This window comes from Malurus melanocephalus, unplaced genomic scaffold (genome assembly GCF_030028575.1).
Source record: "Malurus melanocephalus ecotype Western Australia unplaced genomic scaffold, MMel_1.1 scaffold_335, whole genome shotgun sequence".
Taxonomy (NCBI): domain Eukaryota; kingdom Metazoa; phylum Chordata; class Aves; order Passeriformes; family Maluridae; genus Malurus; species Malurus melanocephalus.
In genome coordinates this window covers 82363-100494 of record NW_026623567.1, presented here as the reverse complement: position 1 = coordinate 100494, position 18132 = coordinate 82363, and the positions used below count along the sequence as shown (strand labels likewise).

The 18132-nt window shown below is 43.2% G+C and overlaps 1 protein-coding gene across 2 annotated transcripts in view; it reads left to right on the top strand.

The window, feature by feature from the left end:
* MSN (moesin) overlaps window positions 1–14731 on the top strand; it is a 38839-nt gene extending 24108 nt beyond the window's left edge. Inside the window, exons 3-13 of one of the 2 annotated variants that reach the window (XM_057377939.1) lie at window positions 4162–4257; window positions 4775–5049; window positions 5509–5592; window positions 5901–6047; window positions 6549–6645; window positions 7678–7841; window positions 8330–8460; window positions 9108–9268; window positions 9773–9865; window positions 10238–10471; window positions 11494–14731. In XM_057377939.1, coding sequence (XP_057233922.1) covers window positions 4162–4257; window positions 4775–5049; window positions 5509–5592; window positions 5901–6047; window positions 6549–6645; window positions 7678–7841; window positions 8330–8460; window positions 9108–9268; window positions 9773–9865; window positions 10238–10471; window positions 11494–11658 — 1647 coding nt within the window. In that variant the 3' untranslated portion in view covers window positions 11659–14731. The remainder of the gene's footprint in view (window positions 1–4161; window positions 4258–4774; window positions 5050–5508; window positions 5593–5900; window positions 6048–6548; window positions 6646–7677; window positions 7842–8329; window positions 8461–9107; window positions 9269–9772; window positions 9866–10237; window positions 10472–11493) is intronic. The other variant, XM_057377940.1, reaches the window with a different exon arrangement.
* The last annotated feature ends 3401 nt before the right edge of the window (window positions 14732–18132 follow it).

Below are 18132 nucleotides of genomic sequence, written 5' to 3'. Positions count from 1 at the left end.
CACTGATGCTGTGTTTTATGTTCAGCATTAAGCCTTATGCATAGTGAAATGTGTGTGTGTGGGGGTTATTTTTGTTTAATTTTCTTTTTAATTCTTAAGGTTCTTTCAGATTCCATGAAGAGTCAGTTCTCCTAAGATTCTGGGTTTGTGTGCCTTGGCTTGTCTTGCCTTGCTTTTCTAGCTGCATGGCCACCGAGGTAGTTGTGCAGCTAGAAACCTTGGTAATGCTTAGCAGCTTCCTTCTTGCTTAACTTATCTGCTGCAGTGAATTCAGTGGTTTTGTAGAGTACCAGCTTGTCAGACTTCTTTCACGCTTGCTTAAGCTTACAACACAGGCTGWCCAAATCCCTCTTCATTTTTGAGAAACTCCATCTGAGTTGAGCTGTGTTTGGATTAGAAGTGGTTGGTGTCTCAAGGGCTGCAAACTRAGCTTTGTGAAGAGGGACACTGTAAGAGAAACCTTTAACCTTGTTGAACTCCTACTTAATAGTGTTTAAACACATAGGAAATGGCTCTGAAACATTTGATCCACTAGGTKAAAGTACTGGAATGAAAATTTACTAAGGCAGTTTCATGGTAGAAAGCAGCAAGTCTCAGGACAGTGGCTGGCTCTTCCAGCAAACCCCAGAACTCTCATTCCTGTAATAAAGGCTTGTGGTTGAGCGGTATGAAAAAGTGTCTCAAATTTCCCAGGAACATGTGGAAACTTTCTGACTTTTAGARAAGCAGTAGTTCCAACCAAAAATGGACTGCTTGTTGCTAAAGAGGTCAATGGCAAACTGCAGTAAGTTCAAAAACTCAAAGGTYCTGTCATTTAACACTGGCATTTTAGCACTTTGGAAGGGAAAGTTAGAAGTATACTCAGTTAACTGGAGAGGGAATGGTTGAATATTTGTGGCTGTAAATGGAGCCTGTCTTGGGTACTAAGTTAGGRCACCTGGAAGACCATGTTCTAAGATGTTTTTGACTGTGGCATCTGAAACTGCAGGCGTGGCACCAGTTCAGAGCTCCTCCAGCAATAAAGTTGGCTGGCAGTTTTCTCTCAGATGTACTTGACACGCCTGTCGTAGAAAGGGAAAGAGACCTACCTCATCTTTAACTAGGGCAACATTCAAGACACTTGTACCATGATATAACCTGAGATGATTTGGGCTTTGGTGCAGGATCTTGATGCAAGTGAAATGCCTTTTCCTCTGCTTGCATGCTTTTGTCTTGCCCATGTGTAAATAGTGTTTCCATCAGGGTTAGGATTAGGGTTAGGGTTTTGTTTGCCAGTGTAGTGGTATGTTTCCTGGGCTGAGAATGACAGCCATTTTCAGTCATCATCTTGATGCTAAAGTCTACATTTAAGAGGCTGCTTATGGCTCCCTCTTCTGCTGTGGAACAGCACCCAACGGCATAGCTCAAAGGGAGATGTGTGAGTGATGAGGGGAAGGACAGGAATTGTCATGCAGACCTAGAAAACATGGAGTAAAATGTGAGAGAAACAGTTACCTGAAAGATCTTCCTTCTTCTCTGAATGTAAGTAAACAAACCCATCTAATGTGTGCTTAGACTTTCTGCAGAGGATAAAGTGAGTCAACAGAAAGGCACCTTTTTCCCTGTGTCACTATGGCATACTGAGTAGGATTTTTAGCTAAAGGTAGTACTCAATTAAGAGCTTTGTGGTAGCTGRTCAAGGTGCCATGGGATAGCTGGATTTTAAGGCTGCATCCAATCTGTTGTTCATTGTAAACAGAGCCTCATCCAGCAGGCTAAACAAGACACAGGGACTGACTTAATGCACCACTGGCATGAAGCAAAGATGTTGCTCTCCAGATGAGAGTGCAGATTTTAGGTGTTTAATTATTGTCTGTGTTAAACAGAACTGTCTGTGTTAAACAGAACTGTCTATTCTCCCATCCTTTGTGCCAGCACTTCTCCATCCTTAGCCACTGCCAGTAGCTGTTTGCTTTTTGGAACATCTCACAGTTCATTAGGGCTCTGAATGCTGTACACCCCCAGACATAATTATGCTGCTGCCAGCCAGATTTCTCACAGCTGTAGAAAGCTGTTTCTTCTTCGTGCTTTTCCCCTTGCTAAATGGAACTAAATAGCCTGCTAAAGCTGAGGAGGGAGGAGGACTATCCTCCCTGCCTTGCTTCAGTGGCAGCTTGGGAGTGTGATGGTGAGTGCTGTCTCCCCTCTCCTCTGCCCGGCTCGTTGTTGTCTCAGCTATTGCTGTGCCGGCTTCTGCTGTGGAATAAAAGTCCTTTTGTGTGGGACCACAGTGTGGAGCCTTTCAGCTCCTTGCTGGCAGCCCAGCCTGTTGAATTCCCAGGCATAAGCTGCTGTCAAGTGGAAGGGAGGAAAGCAGACCCATACAGTCAGTGAGGAGCTTCCATCCCATTCATATGTTAATRCTCCCAAGAACAGAGTTATCCCTGGGCTCTAGGACAGCCTTTCTGTCCCTGCTTGAACCATCTGCTTCCAATCACMGAATCACAGGATATGCTGAGTTGGAAGGGACCCACAAGGCTCATTGAGTCCCACTCCTGGCCCTGCACAGRATCATTCTCAAGAATCACACYATCTGCCTGAGCGTGTTGTACAAATGTTTATTGATCTCTGCCAAGCTTGATGCTGTGACAGTTCCCTGTGGAGCTTGTTCCAGTGCTCAGCCACCTTCTGGGTGAAGAATCTTTTTCCTGGTATCCAACCTAAACCTTCCCTGACAGCTTCAGGCCATTCCCTTGGGTCTGGTCACAGTTTACCACAGGGAAGTGATCGCTGTCTGCCCCTCTTCTTCCTCTCACAAAGAAGTTGTAGACTGTGATGAGATCCCCCTTCAGTCTCTTCTCCTGGCCAACAGACCATGGGCCTTCAGCTGCTCCTATGGCTTCTCCTCAAGGCCCTTCATCTTCATTGCCCTCCTTTGGACCCTCTCTAATATATTAATATTAGAGATTAATATCTTTCTTATATTGCAGTGACCAAAGCTGCATGCACATAGCAAACCTTGRTTGTTTTCCAGAAGCCTCCTTAGCTGTGTGCATCCTGCTGTGTGATATGCACAAGTGACCTACATTCCCCCAAGCCTGCAGGAGCTCCAGCCCAGCTCTCCAGTTCATGTTCAAGCAAGGAAAGGCTGAATAATTCCAGGGACYCAGTGGGATGATGAACTTAGATTACATGACCTCATGGAGATTTGTCTGTGTGTGTGCCACCAATAGCATGCCTCTGCTGAAAACTGCTTTTAGTTTTTCTGTTTGAAAGCTACAAGAGTCCTARTGCTGCTCTTGAAAGGCCAGAAGAAAAGTGTGATCCAAGCCCTAAATAATTTAACTAGTGATGTGTTTGTGTGGAGCCTATGTCTCTGGTGTTATATCTTGCCAWAGTAGAGACCACATCAGAAGGGTGACTTCTTGATAGCAAACAGGCTTTGGAGAAAATTCCCCCTCCTTTTAACCAACAGTGTCACTGTACTGCAGTAGCCTTGCCCCACCATGAGGCTCTTGTCACAACACATCTTTAAAGCCATCCTATTTCCATACATGCTGGTGTGGTAGGGAAATAGCTACAGAGAGAGCTTAYATGGTGGTGTAGTTACTGTCTGTAGGCTCTTTGTCCTGGCACAAGGGATAGCATATGGATTTACCCASTGCAGTTCCTCTTAATGGTGCTACTCAGTAAAGAGCTGTATGAAAGGCCTGTCCATAGCTATCAGTGGAGTAGGAAAAAATCTTAAAGTAGCAYAGCCTAGAGGGACACAACCTAGCAGGGTGATTAATGACTTGCCCAGGAATAGTATATTTGCATGATGAATGAGGGTGTACCCGAGAGTGGAGCTGTRTTCCTGGTTCCTGGCAATTATTAAACCTGTCAGAGTTGTTACATTGTGTTTTGCCTATAAATGTTGGTTTACAAGTAGCTGAAGAAAATAATGTYCAAGCTGTTGTTTATAAATAGTAATAAGCCTTAAAGAGCTGAAGGTGAAGAAAGAATATTATCCACTTCCCACTTCAAACCTCTTAGCTCCCCAGTCATCCTTCTGTACACTGCAGCAGGAGAGGCCAGTGGCCAGGTCACTGGCTGTCTTTGTCTGAACTTCCCTCTAACATGTTCTCAGCCACTGGTGAATTCAGTCCATCTGASCATCTTGCTAAATCATCTTTCTTCCAGGTTGTCAAGACAATTGGGCTGCGAGAGGTCTGGTTTTTTGGACTTCAGTATCAAGACACCAAGGGTTTCTCAACATGGCTAAAATTGAACAAAAAGGTATGTTTGCTCCAAGCTTTTGCTTGTCCTTTTTCCCTTCTCTGARAGTGCAGGGGCAAATTCAGTCTTTGTACTTCTGTCAGGGGTCTGTTCTTGCCTATTCACGTACCTCAAGTACTGCAAGATCAGCGAGTTGGTGTTGTGGTGTCCAACACTCCCTCCCCAGGGTATGAAGTGTTGTTCTGTCTGACCTGGTCCCTCTGCATCTGTTTGTTATCTGGCCAGGTCTGTTCCCTTCCTGGTAACCTGCTGATGTGGTGCTCATGTGAGCATCTTGGTTGGGGAGAAACTTGGAAAGTAACTTAGATACCACTGCCACAACTACTAGCTTGTAAGTCCTAAGGGGAGAAATGGTGAGGTATTTAGCAGTGCATAATTAAAAATCCTTGCTTTTCTGTCCACTTGTTTCTGTATTGGAAAGGAGAAATACTTTTTCTCCTGATGCTTGTCTTCCTGTGTGTAAACTGCTCCCCTTCACTTGGCATATAGACTATAAAATCTGCTCACTCTGTTCCAGGTAACAGCACAGGATGTACGTAAAGAAAGCCCCCTGCTTTTCAAATTCCGTGCCAAGTTCTACCCAGAAGATGTGGCAGAAGAGCTGATCCAGGACATCACACAGCGCCTTTTCTTTCTCCAAGTGAAGGAGGCAATTCTGAACGATGACATTTATTGTCCTCCAGAAACAGCTGTCCTTCTGGCTTCCTATGCCGTCCAGTCCAAATATGGAGAYTTCAACAAAGATGTGCACAAGTCTGGCTACCTTGCTAGTGATAAACTGCTCCCACAAAGGCAAGTGAACCTGGGCAGCTTTAGACATTCTCTGCCTTAAAGGGTTTGTGATTTAAGTGTAGGGGCTGTTTTGTTTGCAATAATYAGAATAAAATATAGTCTTGTGCCACTTGGAGCATTTAAATTAGCATTCAGTTGATTAAGAGCTTTAACCTTAAACTTCTTCTTACTTCCTGCCCCTCTGAAGCTCTAATCAGAAATAGTGAGAGAAGTTTCAAAACAAAATGTGCTACAAGGAGAAGCAAAACTGAATAAAACTTGTCATTTATCACAAGTCTGAATGCTGGCCATTGTGTCTCTATCTAGCCTTAGAATAAAACTGWATTTCTTGGAATATTTTTGTGGGGGAATTTTGATGCCAATGGAATATTTAATGAAGCGTTATTATAGGACAATGTGATTGTGTGTGTGCATGTATGTAGTGCTTGGTTTTAAACATCCCATGTATATTCTTTCTAGGGTTTTGGAGCAGCACAAACTTAACAAGGACCAGTGGGAGGAGAGGATCCAGGTGTGGCATGAGGAACAYCGAGGAATGATTAGGTAACTGATACAGTGTGGAACTGCTATATTTAAAGTAGTGTTAGTGTGTAATGTATGAATAAATACAAAAATCTGTGACTTGCTTCAGGATAAATTGGCATTCTTTAGTTTATTTTGCTCTTCTATTCTTGCTGGTCCACATCAGYTGGCTGTTTTTAGTAAAACAAGGCTGAGTTTGCAGAGTTTGGTGATGCTTAGAACCTYTGAAAGTTTGTTGYTGCTCTGTCCATGTAGGAAGGTAGSTCCTTCTTGCTCTAATGGCTTAAAGACTCAAAGAAGAATATCTGCTTTCTTTTTACATGCTGCAGAGAAGATGCTGTCTTGGAGTACCTGAAAATTGCACAGGATCTGGAAATGTATGGTGTGAACTACTTCAGCATTAAGAACAAGAAGGGCTCTGAGCTCTGGCTAGGTGTAGATGCTCTTGGACTCAACATTTATGAGCAGAATGATAGGTAATAAACCCCTCTCTTTTTGTTGTTGCCTTCAGTTCCTTTCCAATATAAAGTCATTTGAAATCAATCTCTGCTGGAATTCAAATCTTGAACCAAACTCCACAATTTCTGTATCATTCTTGGCTGTGGTTTTGACATTGCCAGAATAATCCATAAAATGTGTTGGTCCAGAATAATCCATAAAATGTGTTTCTTTGGACCAACACATACAAGAAATTGGCAAATCTTCTCAAGATAGTTTCACTTGTATCCCTAGTTTTCCTGCTATAGATACATTATCCAGTTCTGTTTTTCATTTAAAAACCAAAAAAGGTGTGATTTAAAAACTGCTTGTTATGTTTATGTTTTATCTTCATGTCTAATTTTGTCTGCTAATTTCAACTACCATTAGAGCACTGAAATAAGATGATAGATTTGGTAAAATTTTTAACTTTTATTCTAAGTCAAGAATTTGGAATGACTTTGGTCTCTCTTATTTCTTTTTGYTTCCCATTTCTGCAGGCTAACACCGAAAATTGGATTCCCTTGGAGTGAGATCAGAAATATCTCATTCAATGACAAGAAATTTGTTATTAAGCCTATTGACAAGAAAGCACCAGTAAGGAGCAACATTCATATTAAGTTATTAAACCTTCAGCTCTTAGCTAGATGATCTCTGTGGGGGTTATTTTGGCATATTTTCTACAATCTTTTCATCAATTGCATCAATGCTGATGTAAGCAGGGAGATCTGTTCAGGGCACAAAAGGGGTATAATGGCAATAAAGTAGTAGTTATGATTTGTTTCTGACTAAGAGGTTACAAATTTTGTAGAAGTTTGAGCTTTTAAGGTCAGTGCCACGGAGTAGCTCTTTACTTAGGGTTTCTGACCCTCCTAAGACTGCTCAGTTACTCTGATAATACAGTTGAGGGGTCTGAGGTACCTCTGTTAGCCATGGATGCTTCCTTTGCAACCTGTTGGCTTTCACAGTGTGTGGGATGGTTCTTTTGCAGGTTTTCACCTTACTTGATGCAGAAGCTTTAGGTMATTTTATAGGTTATGCTGGAGGTTTTTTTCCCTTGCAAATTTATATTAAGTGTAATTGCTTTCATCATTAAGGCCTAATAATTTTCATTTGCTAGCTGATACCTTCTGTTCTTCTGACCATTTTTTTTGCACTGCTGCTTGGAATGATTTCCCTGCTGCTGTTGCTCCTTTTTAACAGGACAGAGTTATTTATCTATTGGCTGTAACATTTAACACCCTTTCTGGCATAAGGCACTATATTTGTTGTGGCAGGGCAGGCTATTGTATAGATTAATGAAATGGGTAGGAAGGTGGGAGAAGCCAGAGTCTTGGCGTGCCTGTAAACCAGCCCTGCTGGTGTTTGTAATGAAATGGTGATGGTCAGACATGGTGTGCTTGGTGTTAGGGATGTGTTACTGGAATGGCACACTGGGTGCTCCAGCCCTGTGTGTGTTTGTCAGGTTGAAATCCATCCCAGAAAGAAGTGTCTTAACTTAATTAGATATTGTTGAGAAAAGCTGGCTAGCAATTCTAGAAAGTTTGGGATTCTGGGGGTATAGTGCATATAGAGGGGGCTTCTTATGCTGAAAGAACAGATCTAATGCTGCCTTTTTCTTGTCCCAAGGACTTTGTATTCTATGCCCCTCGGTTACGGATTAACAAACGAATCTTGGCACTTTGCATGGGGAACCACGAGCTCTACATGCGCAGACGCAAACCAGACACCATTGAGGTGCAGCAGATGAAGGCACAGGCTCGGGAAGAGAAACATCAGAAACAGATGGAGAGGTTGGTAGGGTTCTGAGTAACCTGGGTGTGACCCATCACTGCACAAGAAGCWTTGTGTGTTAAATAAATGGCTGGCAGCACCTTAATCTGCTTTAGCAAAAATAGAGCAGGTTGATTTCTGCTCCAGTGGATTCAATAGTTTGATAGTAATGGGTACTCATCACAAATGTTTCTTGGACTTTAAGATTTGTCTGTCCATTTGATGAGACTAATACAGATCACAAAATATGAAGATTTCCCTTACAATATCGCTGTAACTTTATGAACTTGTTTTATGTAAGTAAATTTATTGCTGTAAATTTATGAACTTGTCATTGAGATGAATGCCAGCAGAGGTTTTTTTGCACTTCTATAAAGGGGCACATCTGGAGTAAAGCTCATTATCTGAGTGCTGTAGGGCACACATCATAAATGCTCATTGTTTACTAGGAAATGCTCAATCTGGGTGATAGCTGGTTTGAAATTAAACKGTGGCTTTCTTCCATCAGAGCCCTGCTGGAGAATGAGAAGAAGAAGAGGGAGTTGGCAGAAAAGGAGAAGGAGAAGATTGAACGTGAGAAGGAGGAGCTGATGGAGAGACTCAAGCAAATTGAGGAGCAAACCAAGAAAGCTCAGCAAGGTAATACAAAATCTTCCAGTGTTTCTTTARATGGTGAATAGTCTGAGTGAGAAGGGTTCAAACAGTAAAGCTGTGCACATCTTTGAGTAATTTGTCTCTCCAATATTGTGTGCTAACTGATGTTAAGGGCCTGTTTTAGCCTTCTGAAGCAGAATGTAAGCCCTCCAGATGCAGTTGATGAAAAAAGATTTGCGTTAAAGCAATGGGTAACAGGGAAGATGTCTCTCTTGGCAGCAGAAGAACCTTTCCACTGTTCCTGTGCTGGCTGAGAGTTTTATTCCAGCATACCTATAGAGGAAGCAGCCGAAAAGTGTAATAGGGGTCACATCAGCCACTGCTGTGGTGATTTATTATCTAATTGCTTGACTAGAGCTAGTGTGGTGTTGCCCAAGCAAAATACTGGATGCTTCTCTGGCCTTAGGTATGTAATTTTGGGATGGGTGCTTCCCCACAAATCAATTGGGRTTGGGCCTGAGTTTTAGACTTTCAGCTCCAGGTAAAATGGGAAGGAGAGGAAAGGGGAAAATTGCTTGCATCCCTCCTTTACCTCTCCCTTTGAAGAAAAAACCCTTATCCAGACAGTAGGTATAAGAGTCTTTCTGCTTTTACTGCCATTCTTTCCTTAAATGTGCTCCCGTATTTTTCAGAATTGGAAGAACAGACCCGCAGAGCTATGGAGCTGGAACAGGAGAGAAAACGAGCTCAGGAGGAAGCAGAGAAACTGGCTAAAGAACGTAGAGAAGCAGAAGAGGCAAAGGAGGCCCTATTGAGAGCATCCCACGATCAACAAAAGACCCAGGAACAGTTGGTAAGTTGGTGAACTGAAAATCAAGTAGGGAAAATAGTGAAAGGGGAAGCATCTAAGCTTTTGAAGCAAACCAGGTGATGAATATAGTGAGAAAGCAATATATTCAGTAGGTTCTTTAATTTTTAGCCTCAAGCAGATAAACATACACATAAATACAAGTGTATTTGTACAGATTTGTGGTGCTTTTTGCCYTTTTTTGTATGTGATAATGAGAAGAGTGTTGCTTTCCCTGATTTGGGTTCAAAGAACTGAGATTTGTAGCTCTGTTTGGAGGATAAGGAAAAAGAACCAACCCAAGAACCAAACAACATCCCAACCCACAACAAAACGCAAAACTTTTTTGGCTTCCTTTCCTCTTTCATCATGGAGRTATTGGTGGGACTGAAGYTAASAGGAAGGYTTTYTTCTTACTGAAAAGATGTGTTTTCACTCAGGACTTGGACCAAATGCTTCATTTAGCAAATACCTTAGGTTTTGTTCCCACTAAAAGCCTTTYTTCTGCAGGCTGCTGAGATGGCAGAACTCACAGCTAGGATCACACARCTGGAGCTGGCCAGGCAGAAGAAGGAGAGCGAGGCACAGGAGTGGCAGCATAAGGTAAAGCAGAATCTGAGCAAATGGCATACTTTTTCTGGAACTGCTCTTTACTCTGAGTTGTAACTCAAACTACTGCATTAGATTGCACATTAGACTGAACATCTGTGAGCTTGAGGCTGTTGTAAATACTAACTCCATGTATCAATTTTTGACTAAATAGTCCTGTAGCCATTTTCCATTAACTGTAACCATTCTTCAAATCTCTGAAGTGTTACYCAGCAGAAAATTTTGCAAATGATGGTGGCTGTGTAGCTTTGGAACATACCCCTCCAGAGGTGCAAGGTTTCCTGTAACAAACACCAAGTGGTGCTGCTGTGAGAAATCTCAGACACTCAGGATTCCATTGACTCACTGTGTCATATCCTGCTGCAGGCACAGAGGGTGCAGGAGGACTTAGAGAAGACCAAAGAGGAGTTGAAGACTGCMATGAGCACCCCTCATGTCACTGAGCCCATGCACTCTGAGAATGAGCACGATGACGAGCAGGATGAGAACGCGGCAGAAGCCAGCGCCGAGTTACGGTCAGAGGCCACCATCAAGGACCGCAGCGAGGAGGAACGCACCACTGAGGCAGAGAAGAATGAACGTGTCCAGAAACACTTGAAGGTAAGAAGTTGGCAGCAGAATGAGTGTATGTGTGTGTGTGTGTGTGTGTGTCTGGGTGCTGCTTCTATTTTTCTTGAGATTTATTGCAGCTGGAAGGTATTACTGTTATTTAAAAAGTGAGGTGATCATGATCTTGCCAGAGAGCTGCTTAACCATTGAGTAGAGAGGCAGATGTTGTCTCCTGGCACTTGACACCCATTCCTCTGGAAACAGTAAAGTATTTTGAAGCAGTGCCAACAAGGAACAYCTGTCAGATGTAGTGTGCTTTGTGCGAGTATTGCCAACCATCTGACAGCTGTTCACAGYCCTGGCTGCAATAAATGGAAGAACTTGTCTGATTTCTGTCAAAAAAACTGTCTCAAACTGTCGAGTCTGGGTTGCATTGCAAAACCAGGTAGCCCACTAGGGCTCAGCACAGAGACAGCAGTACTGCACCATCTTTTGTAAGGAACTCCAGTGTTCTGGTGTTCAATTCCAAGCATTTGGTTGTGCTGCCTGACTTGCACCAGGCTTTGCACATTCTGCATTTTACTGCTGTGTTTATACACAGACACAGAGGTAGAGGTGCATTTTATCTTGTGCAGCAAGTCTATTTTCTGGTGGAAACCTAGTAATTCCTCAAATTCTGCAAGTTGTTCCTGTTGTCTTTAGACATCCCTCCATGTGGCTGTTCTTTTAAGGAACAGACATTGGAGACAATATTTCTTACTGTGCTARATAAATATAAATAGGGTGACAGATTGCCTGATGTTTTCTGCCTTCAAGTGTTAGGKAGAAATATTAACAACTTGCACAAAATCASAGATCTGTTTAGGTTGGAGAGGMCTCCATAAAATCATCTAATCCCAATTGCTCAAGCAAGGTCAGCTATAGCAGCTTGCCCAGAAAATTACACTGGGCCTTGTCTGTCTCCTGTCTCTATCCATACCAAATCTTTAGGAGGATCAGCAGAAAATCTCCTTGTCCAGCTTTGTGTCTCTGGCATGTGCTAACCTGTTGCTGTCTGTTCCCCTCCTCCACAGGCTCTTTCCTCAGAGCTGGCAAATGCTCGGGATGAAACCAAGAAGACAGCAAATGACATGATCCACGCTGAGAACATGCGTCTGGGCCGAGACAAGTACAAGACCCTGCGTCAGATTCGGCAGGGGAACACCAAGCAGCGCATCGATGAGTTCGAGTCCATGTAACCYCTCCCCTGCACCTGCTGCCCTGCACTCTCTTCTCCCCTCTTTCCCATCCTCTCCCATCATTCACTCATAATCGTGCTATGCTGGAACCACTACAGAAGAGTGACCATGGTCTTATTTATCAAGTTTTGGGCAAATGCTGGAGTTAAGTGACAGAARAAAGAATAGTAATTATGTCTTCCTGGGGTGGCTTGGGAAAGCAAACACGTATTGGGGCAAAACTAAAGCTGTTTGGGTTGGGGTAAATTCTCACTGTGTTGGGTTTGGTATTGCCCACTGAGRTGGCTGTGTTGCTGTCTTCTCCTGTTGTGTGGGGGGACCAGCAGATACTTGTGCTGCATTAAATACAGTCAAGAGCTGACAGTCTGACACTGTGCCTTCCTACTAACCTGTGTAAGCTTTGGGATAAAGCTTAGTAGCCAGGGTCTGGATTTCTGACTTAACACAGAGTCTGAATCATGTAGTTAAGGAGGGGAGACTGGAGCTTAGGAAGAAGGATTGAAGGTAAAATAYGGACTTTCTCTCTAAAAGACCAAAGCTTTTGTCCTACAAAAAAAAAAAAGCAGACCAAACAGATTCTGTGGTGTTCCTGCTGGTGTTACTTTTTGTTGTTTAATGATGGAGCTTTGAATTTCCTAATCATGAGGAGGCCTTTGAAGTATTTCCACTGATACAGTGTGGTTTGGAGCCTCAAATTCCCTGCTTTCCAGAGGTTTTGTCTCTGGTCAATGGCTTTGTTCATTATCATTTGTCTAACTTGAATGTAACCAGTGAGGCAGAGATAGCTAAAGTACGCTGCCTTCCTTTTTGGTTTTGCCAATGAAAACCTAAAGTGGGAGGTAGAAATGTAAAAGACTAAAAATTCCTGTAGCTGTATTTTCCCTTGCTGAACAGATACTTTTCTAGTTATGTGAACAAGATTTCAGGTTTTTCCATAAGAGGCCTTTTTAGCACATAGTTGTTGGTGCCTTATGACTGTGTATAGATCTACTGTAGCTCAGATGCCTTTAGTTTAAACTAGATACAATCATAAAAAGTGATCAGCAGCTGGGGACCAAAAACTACTCTCATATCTGGGCCATGTACAAGACTGCATCTGTCTTCCTGGCTTCAGGCAGCATTTGAGGGGAGAGGATCCTGAGACATTTGTCCAACTGCTTTCTTAATCCTCACTAGCAGTCTGCCACATCCCTGGCTCAAGTGCTTTTCCTTCCCCAGAAGGATGCTTTGGCCTTTTGTAGCTTTGAGAACAGAAGGCTTTCTCTTAGAAATGGAATACAAATGGTTGTGAGACTGGTCCTGAGAGCTGCTTGTGCCAGTTATTTTAATAACCATCACCTCCTGTCATCTGAGCTGTCCAWGCTGTAGCTACCCAGAATCCTCCCTGCCATTTCTGTGGAGGAAATAGCCATGAATGCTCAGGGTTGAATTGGATGTTGCCTTGATCCCTCATAAAAGGAACTGTTAACCTTCAGGAGAGTCATCTTARAAATGGGTTCCACCTAAAGTGAAGTCCTCCTTTGTTTTGCCCTCCTTGGATCAGCCTGTCCCTATAGGAAGTCATTAGGCTAGCCTGGGATTTATTTTCTTGCCTAGCATAATCCCAAATWTTGTGACTTACTCAGTTTTGTTGATTCTCCCTTTGTATGATGTTACTGGTAATGRTGATTGAAGGAAAACATCTGAAAACTGGAGCATTTTCACCTCCCTGGTRTATGGAAAAGGGCAAAGGGGGACTGTGCCAAAAAAGAAATGTTCATGATAGTGTTAACAAACTGCAGTATTTCCCCAAGAATTCCTTGGGTGGCTGGAAACAACCTCACCAGTGCTGTGTTACTTCATTTTTTTGTAAGCAATGCAAGTCTGTGTGGAGATTCATAYAAATACCAGCCAACCTCTGTTAGAAGCAGCGTGCTAAGCTGTGCTCCTGAATATCCAGATGTGTCATGTGGGAGCCCCTTCTCTCCCCTGGACACAGTGTGCTTTCAGGGGCACATGGCATGGCAAGCTTTTTGTTGGCCAAGAACAATATGCCTCAGTACCATGAGAGTCACAAATGAAAGATTGCAGTTAAATTTGTCAGAGTATCTTTGTGTATTTTTGTACTGAAGGTGATTGGCGTTGGCTCTGCGAGAGTCTCGTTACTGGGGAACAGACAACCTTAAAACTTCTGTTTTGGTGCTTTAAAGCTGGTTCTCAGCACTTCTGCTCTGTCCATGGCAACTATTGATGCATTTGAGGGGAGAAAAGCCTATCTAACATTTTAATAATTTCCTAACAAGCTGACGTATGGTGCCTGGAATATGTGTTCAAATAATAAACCAGTAAACCTTTTCTGCTTTGATGGGTCACACAACACTGCTGAGCTCTCATGTATTATGATGTTGGCATGACTTCTGTTTATATGGTTTTTTAAACGTTCTAATTCCACATGGTCCAATATAGGAATAGAACGGCTTGTGCCAGTGAGTCCACCTAACTCTTTGTAGTTGTTTCAGCCCTGCCTTCTTTTTAACCAGTATTATATTCCAGTGGTATCTAATGATATTTGATTTCAATACTTCTAGCTATGCACAATTAGAAAATATTAGTCAAGGGATGGAGGGTGTGTTTATGGTCCTCCTTCCCTTGGAAATGTATACTGTATTATAAAGAAATGATATTTTGCAAGAAAACTAATGTAAGAAGCTTTCAGTATTATGGTGAGATTTGTAGACACATTTTTTATTTGTTAGAATACAGTGAATTGTTTTTCCTCTTCATGTTCCAGTTTAATTGGATAACTACTCCTCTTGGGGGTGGGGGGAGGGAAGTACTTTATCAAACATTTGCCTGGCTTATTTTTTCTTGTTTTATTTTTTTTGTTGCTGTAAATTATGTTGAAGGTTTTTGACCAGTTGTTTTACTGGATTATAATAAAACATCAATTCCTTAAGGTTGTGGAGTAATCCATGGGTCCACGTGCTTATCTGCAGAGAGAACCTTGATTAAGATATGTTTTTCCTGTTCAGAGGAGTTGTTAAAATCCATACCTTGTTCTTCCTGAAGTGCCAATAAAGTTCAGAGAAATTCAGCAGATTGTGTCTGGCTGGTTACTTAAGGTTTGCTTTAGGTCTGTGCTGTCTCCTGGCTGAGCAGATCTGCTCRTGGTGCCCAGAGTTCAGCCTGGCAGCTCTTCACAAATGAGGAGATCTTGCACCCTGAAAGGAGACTTCTTGAACAGCAGCCCCAGCCTCTCAAGGTGCCCAACTGGAGCTTGTACTGGAATTGACCCTTCTTTGTGGAGGCACTGAGTGTAAATGTTCAAATTGCAAAGGGACTGAGTGTAAATGTTCAAATTGCAAAGGGACTGAGTGTAAATGTTCAAATTGCAAAGGGACTGGCCGGGTGGAGGGGAAGGCTGGCCTGGCTGTGGGTGAGCAAAGCTCTGCAGTGCCCAGGCCTGAATTCAGCCAGCTTGGGTGGAGGGGGTGCTGGGCCTTGGTGCTGCTGCTTGTGCCCAAACCCTCCCCAGTCTGTCCCACCATCAGCCTGTCATGAGGATTTTGGCACAATTTCTTTTACAGCTGCCTTGCCATGGCTGTCTSCAGCTGTTTCCCAGTTTCTCAGGATGGGCTCCAGCAGTGGAAGAGTGGCTGCTGCCATCTTTCTGCTAATGAACTCTGTGATCTCTATTTGCAGCTGCTTTCTTTGTGACTGTGGAGAGGGGCCTCACAGAACCTCTGCCTAATGGCTGCTGCCCTGCAGAATCAGGTGGAGATTTCACTGGAACATGGTAGTGCTCAGAGATCTGCTGCTGCTGAACTTCTCTATAAACAAAACATGAAGTGTGGAGCAGCAGAGGTTTCTGCAATCCCCACCAGGCATGGCTTGGATCCAGTTTCTGTAGGTGAGTCTTTTTGTTGTTGCTTCCAGGATTCAAGAGAGCTGAACACTGGAGAAATTGCATGCCTCCTTCAATGCTGCAGCAGCCTGAAGGTTGCACTGGTCTGGAAAGGTTGATCTCACAAATGGCATTCTTGCTGTTTCTAGTGCCCTTGCTTCTCAAAGGATACTACCTTACGGGCTTGAGGCTCAGTAATTCTGCATTTAGGTGTATCTATATTCAGTTTGTCTTTGAAGAAATGGAAGTGCAAAGCATTAAAGGCTGGGCTGCTTCTGCACAGGATCATGTTAAAAAAAATCACATCACTCTGTTCTCATAATCTGTTGTAAGGCATTCTGTAGTTTAGAATTCGAAATTTTGCATTTAACCTCCAATTTGTGTAGACAGCTTCTGGTGGATTTGCTAATCTATCTGGGATGCTTCAGACCCAATTTAAGCTGTGTCTACATGTGTTAGGGGCCCAGCTGCTTTGTCTGTGGGACAGGGGCAGACTAGAGCATAAAAGGTTCTCAGAATAGTGGGGATGAGAAACACTGTATTTTTGCAGATTCTGCATTGATGCTTTATTTATTGGTTTACTAAGAACTCTAAAGAAACTCCATAGAGCAAAATTTTCATTGAGATCCATTTGGTAGACTAATGCACTCGGCCTGAAATGCACTGATTCCAAGCAGGACAAAGTAACTGCAGAAATAAGAYTCTGATTGCTTCCTCCTTCTCTTGTTTGCTCTTTGTAGAGCAGGGAATTGCAAATTCTGATTTGTTTTGGTGCAGACAAATCCTGTGGGGATTTCTCTAGGTAGATGATCAGCTTATTAGTTGCTTGCTCAGGATAATATGTTTGGAGGGAAGCACAAGGATTTTTCCAGAACCCAAAGCAGAGGAAAGGAGGGGAGAGACATTAGAGTAGTGCTGAAACTATGAAAAGTAACACCAGATGCTTGTGGAAGGTACTGAACCTCCCAATTCTGGTCAGAATGCACTGGCTCAGAGCAGTTAATACACAGCTTTCTGGTRAATTAWATTAAAAKTTAAAAATTAYAAGCCCCCCTGATTGCTATAGTGGTTGTGCATCATCCTTTAACAAAAAGGAAGTCAAGACTGGTCTTGAATCAACAAGTTTGACTAAAGGGAATGTGAAATAAACTGCTCTTGAGCTGGGAGGTTATGGTGAAGGCTGTCTACACCCCACATGCAGCAWTATTGCCCTCCCATCCATCTCTGAAGCATCCTTGACTGGATGCTTGAAGGAGAAGCATTTACAAGTGAAGGTCTTAGCTGGGGCACTGTAATTTCTTAGTGGCCTTCACCCAGCCTGGCAGCAGCTGCGTTGTCAGAGGTGGCTGCTGTCCAGAAACCCTGTTGTGCATTYATTGTGCTTTCCTTTGCATTTCTGCCCCCCTGCTTCCAGTGGTGACAATATGCTTCTTGCTCCTTTTGTTTGCGTCATTCTCAGAAGGCTGCTGAACACCATGGGAAGGTTAGAAYGGGGCAAACAGTCTTGTTTGAGAGATGTAGAAACTGAGGCACATTTACACTCTTCTMCCCAAAGCCCCCAGCCTCTGAGGCAATGTCTGTGACTTGAGCTCAGTTGGTGTGAGCATTTTGTCCCAGGTCTGTGTTCAGTGCATCCCTTTGGAGGCAGCAGAACTCCCTGTCTAGACTTGTGGGTTTGCAAAAAGTCAAACAAGTTGTTCTGTTTGCTTTTATCAGTAAATTGCTGTGGAGCAGCAAAGTTGGTTGATGGGTTGTTAAAGTGTCAGTGGGGAAGGGGAATTTGAGTTTTATTGAGTGCTTTAGCCCTGTGYAAGCAAGCAGCCTGTATCTGCTTCCCTACAGGAGTATTTGTGAGGCAGTGAGCTTGGTAGGAGGGGAGGGGTAAGCTGTTCTTGCTTTTCCAATGAATTAAGGCTGCCTTCTGCAAATCTTCATTATTCCTGGGTCTGTGTGCCTGCTGCTCTGACTGCAGTCCCTGAGATGTTACCCATGGGAACAGCATGAGCTTGYCTCTGTCTGCACCTGAATAACATGGGCAGTGACTGAGCCAGGGCAGCTCTGCTTGCTGGCAAGAAACTCTGACTGTGGCTGGAAGAGCTGGGTTTGGTATCTCAAAAATCCAAGTGTGCTTCTGGCTGTGGAGGGGGCAAAGGTGTTGTGTAACTTCTGCATGGATTAGGGCAGTGCTGATTTCAGTATTTTATTCCCTTGTGCAGAAATCAGGGCTGAGGTGGAGTTAATGTCAGCTCATAGGTGTTTTGGATATTTGCATGAGAGTCCCTAGTCCCAAATTGTTTGCTGTGTGGCACAGAAGATTTTGGGCAGTGTATTTCAAGCTAAAAATACATTTTCTTACCAGCACTGCCAACACATGGCTGGATGTGTGGGCACAGCCACTGCACTGACAAAAAAACTGGAGAGGGGCAATGTGCCTATGTGGACTATTGGGAACTTGGATTCTGCTAAACCATACCTGAAACAGAGCTAAGGCTTCTCTTCCGCTGTGTCTGGCCTGCTCATAAACTACATGCTGACCTATGAAGCAACATTTTGAGAGGTTTTTTCAAAGCAATGGTAATTTTGCTTTGTTG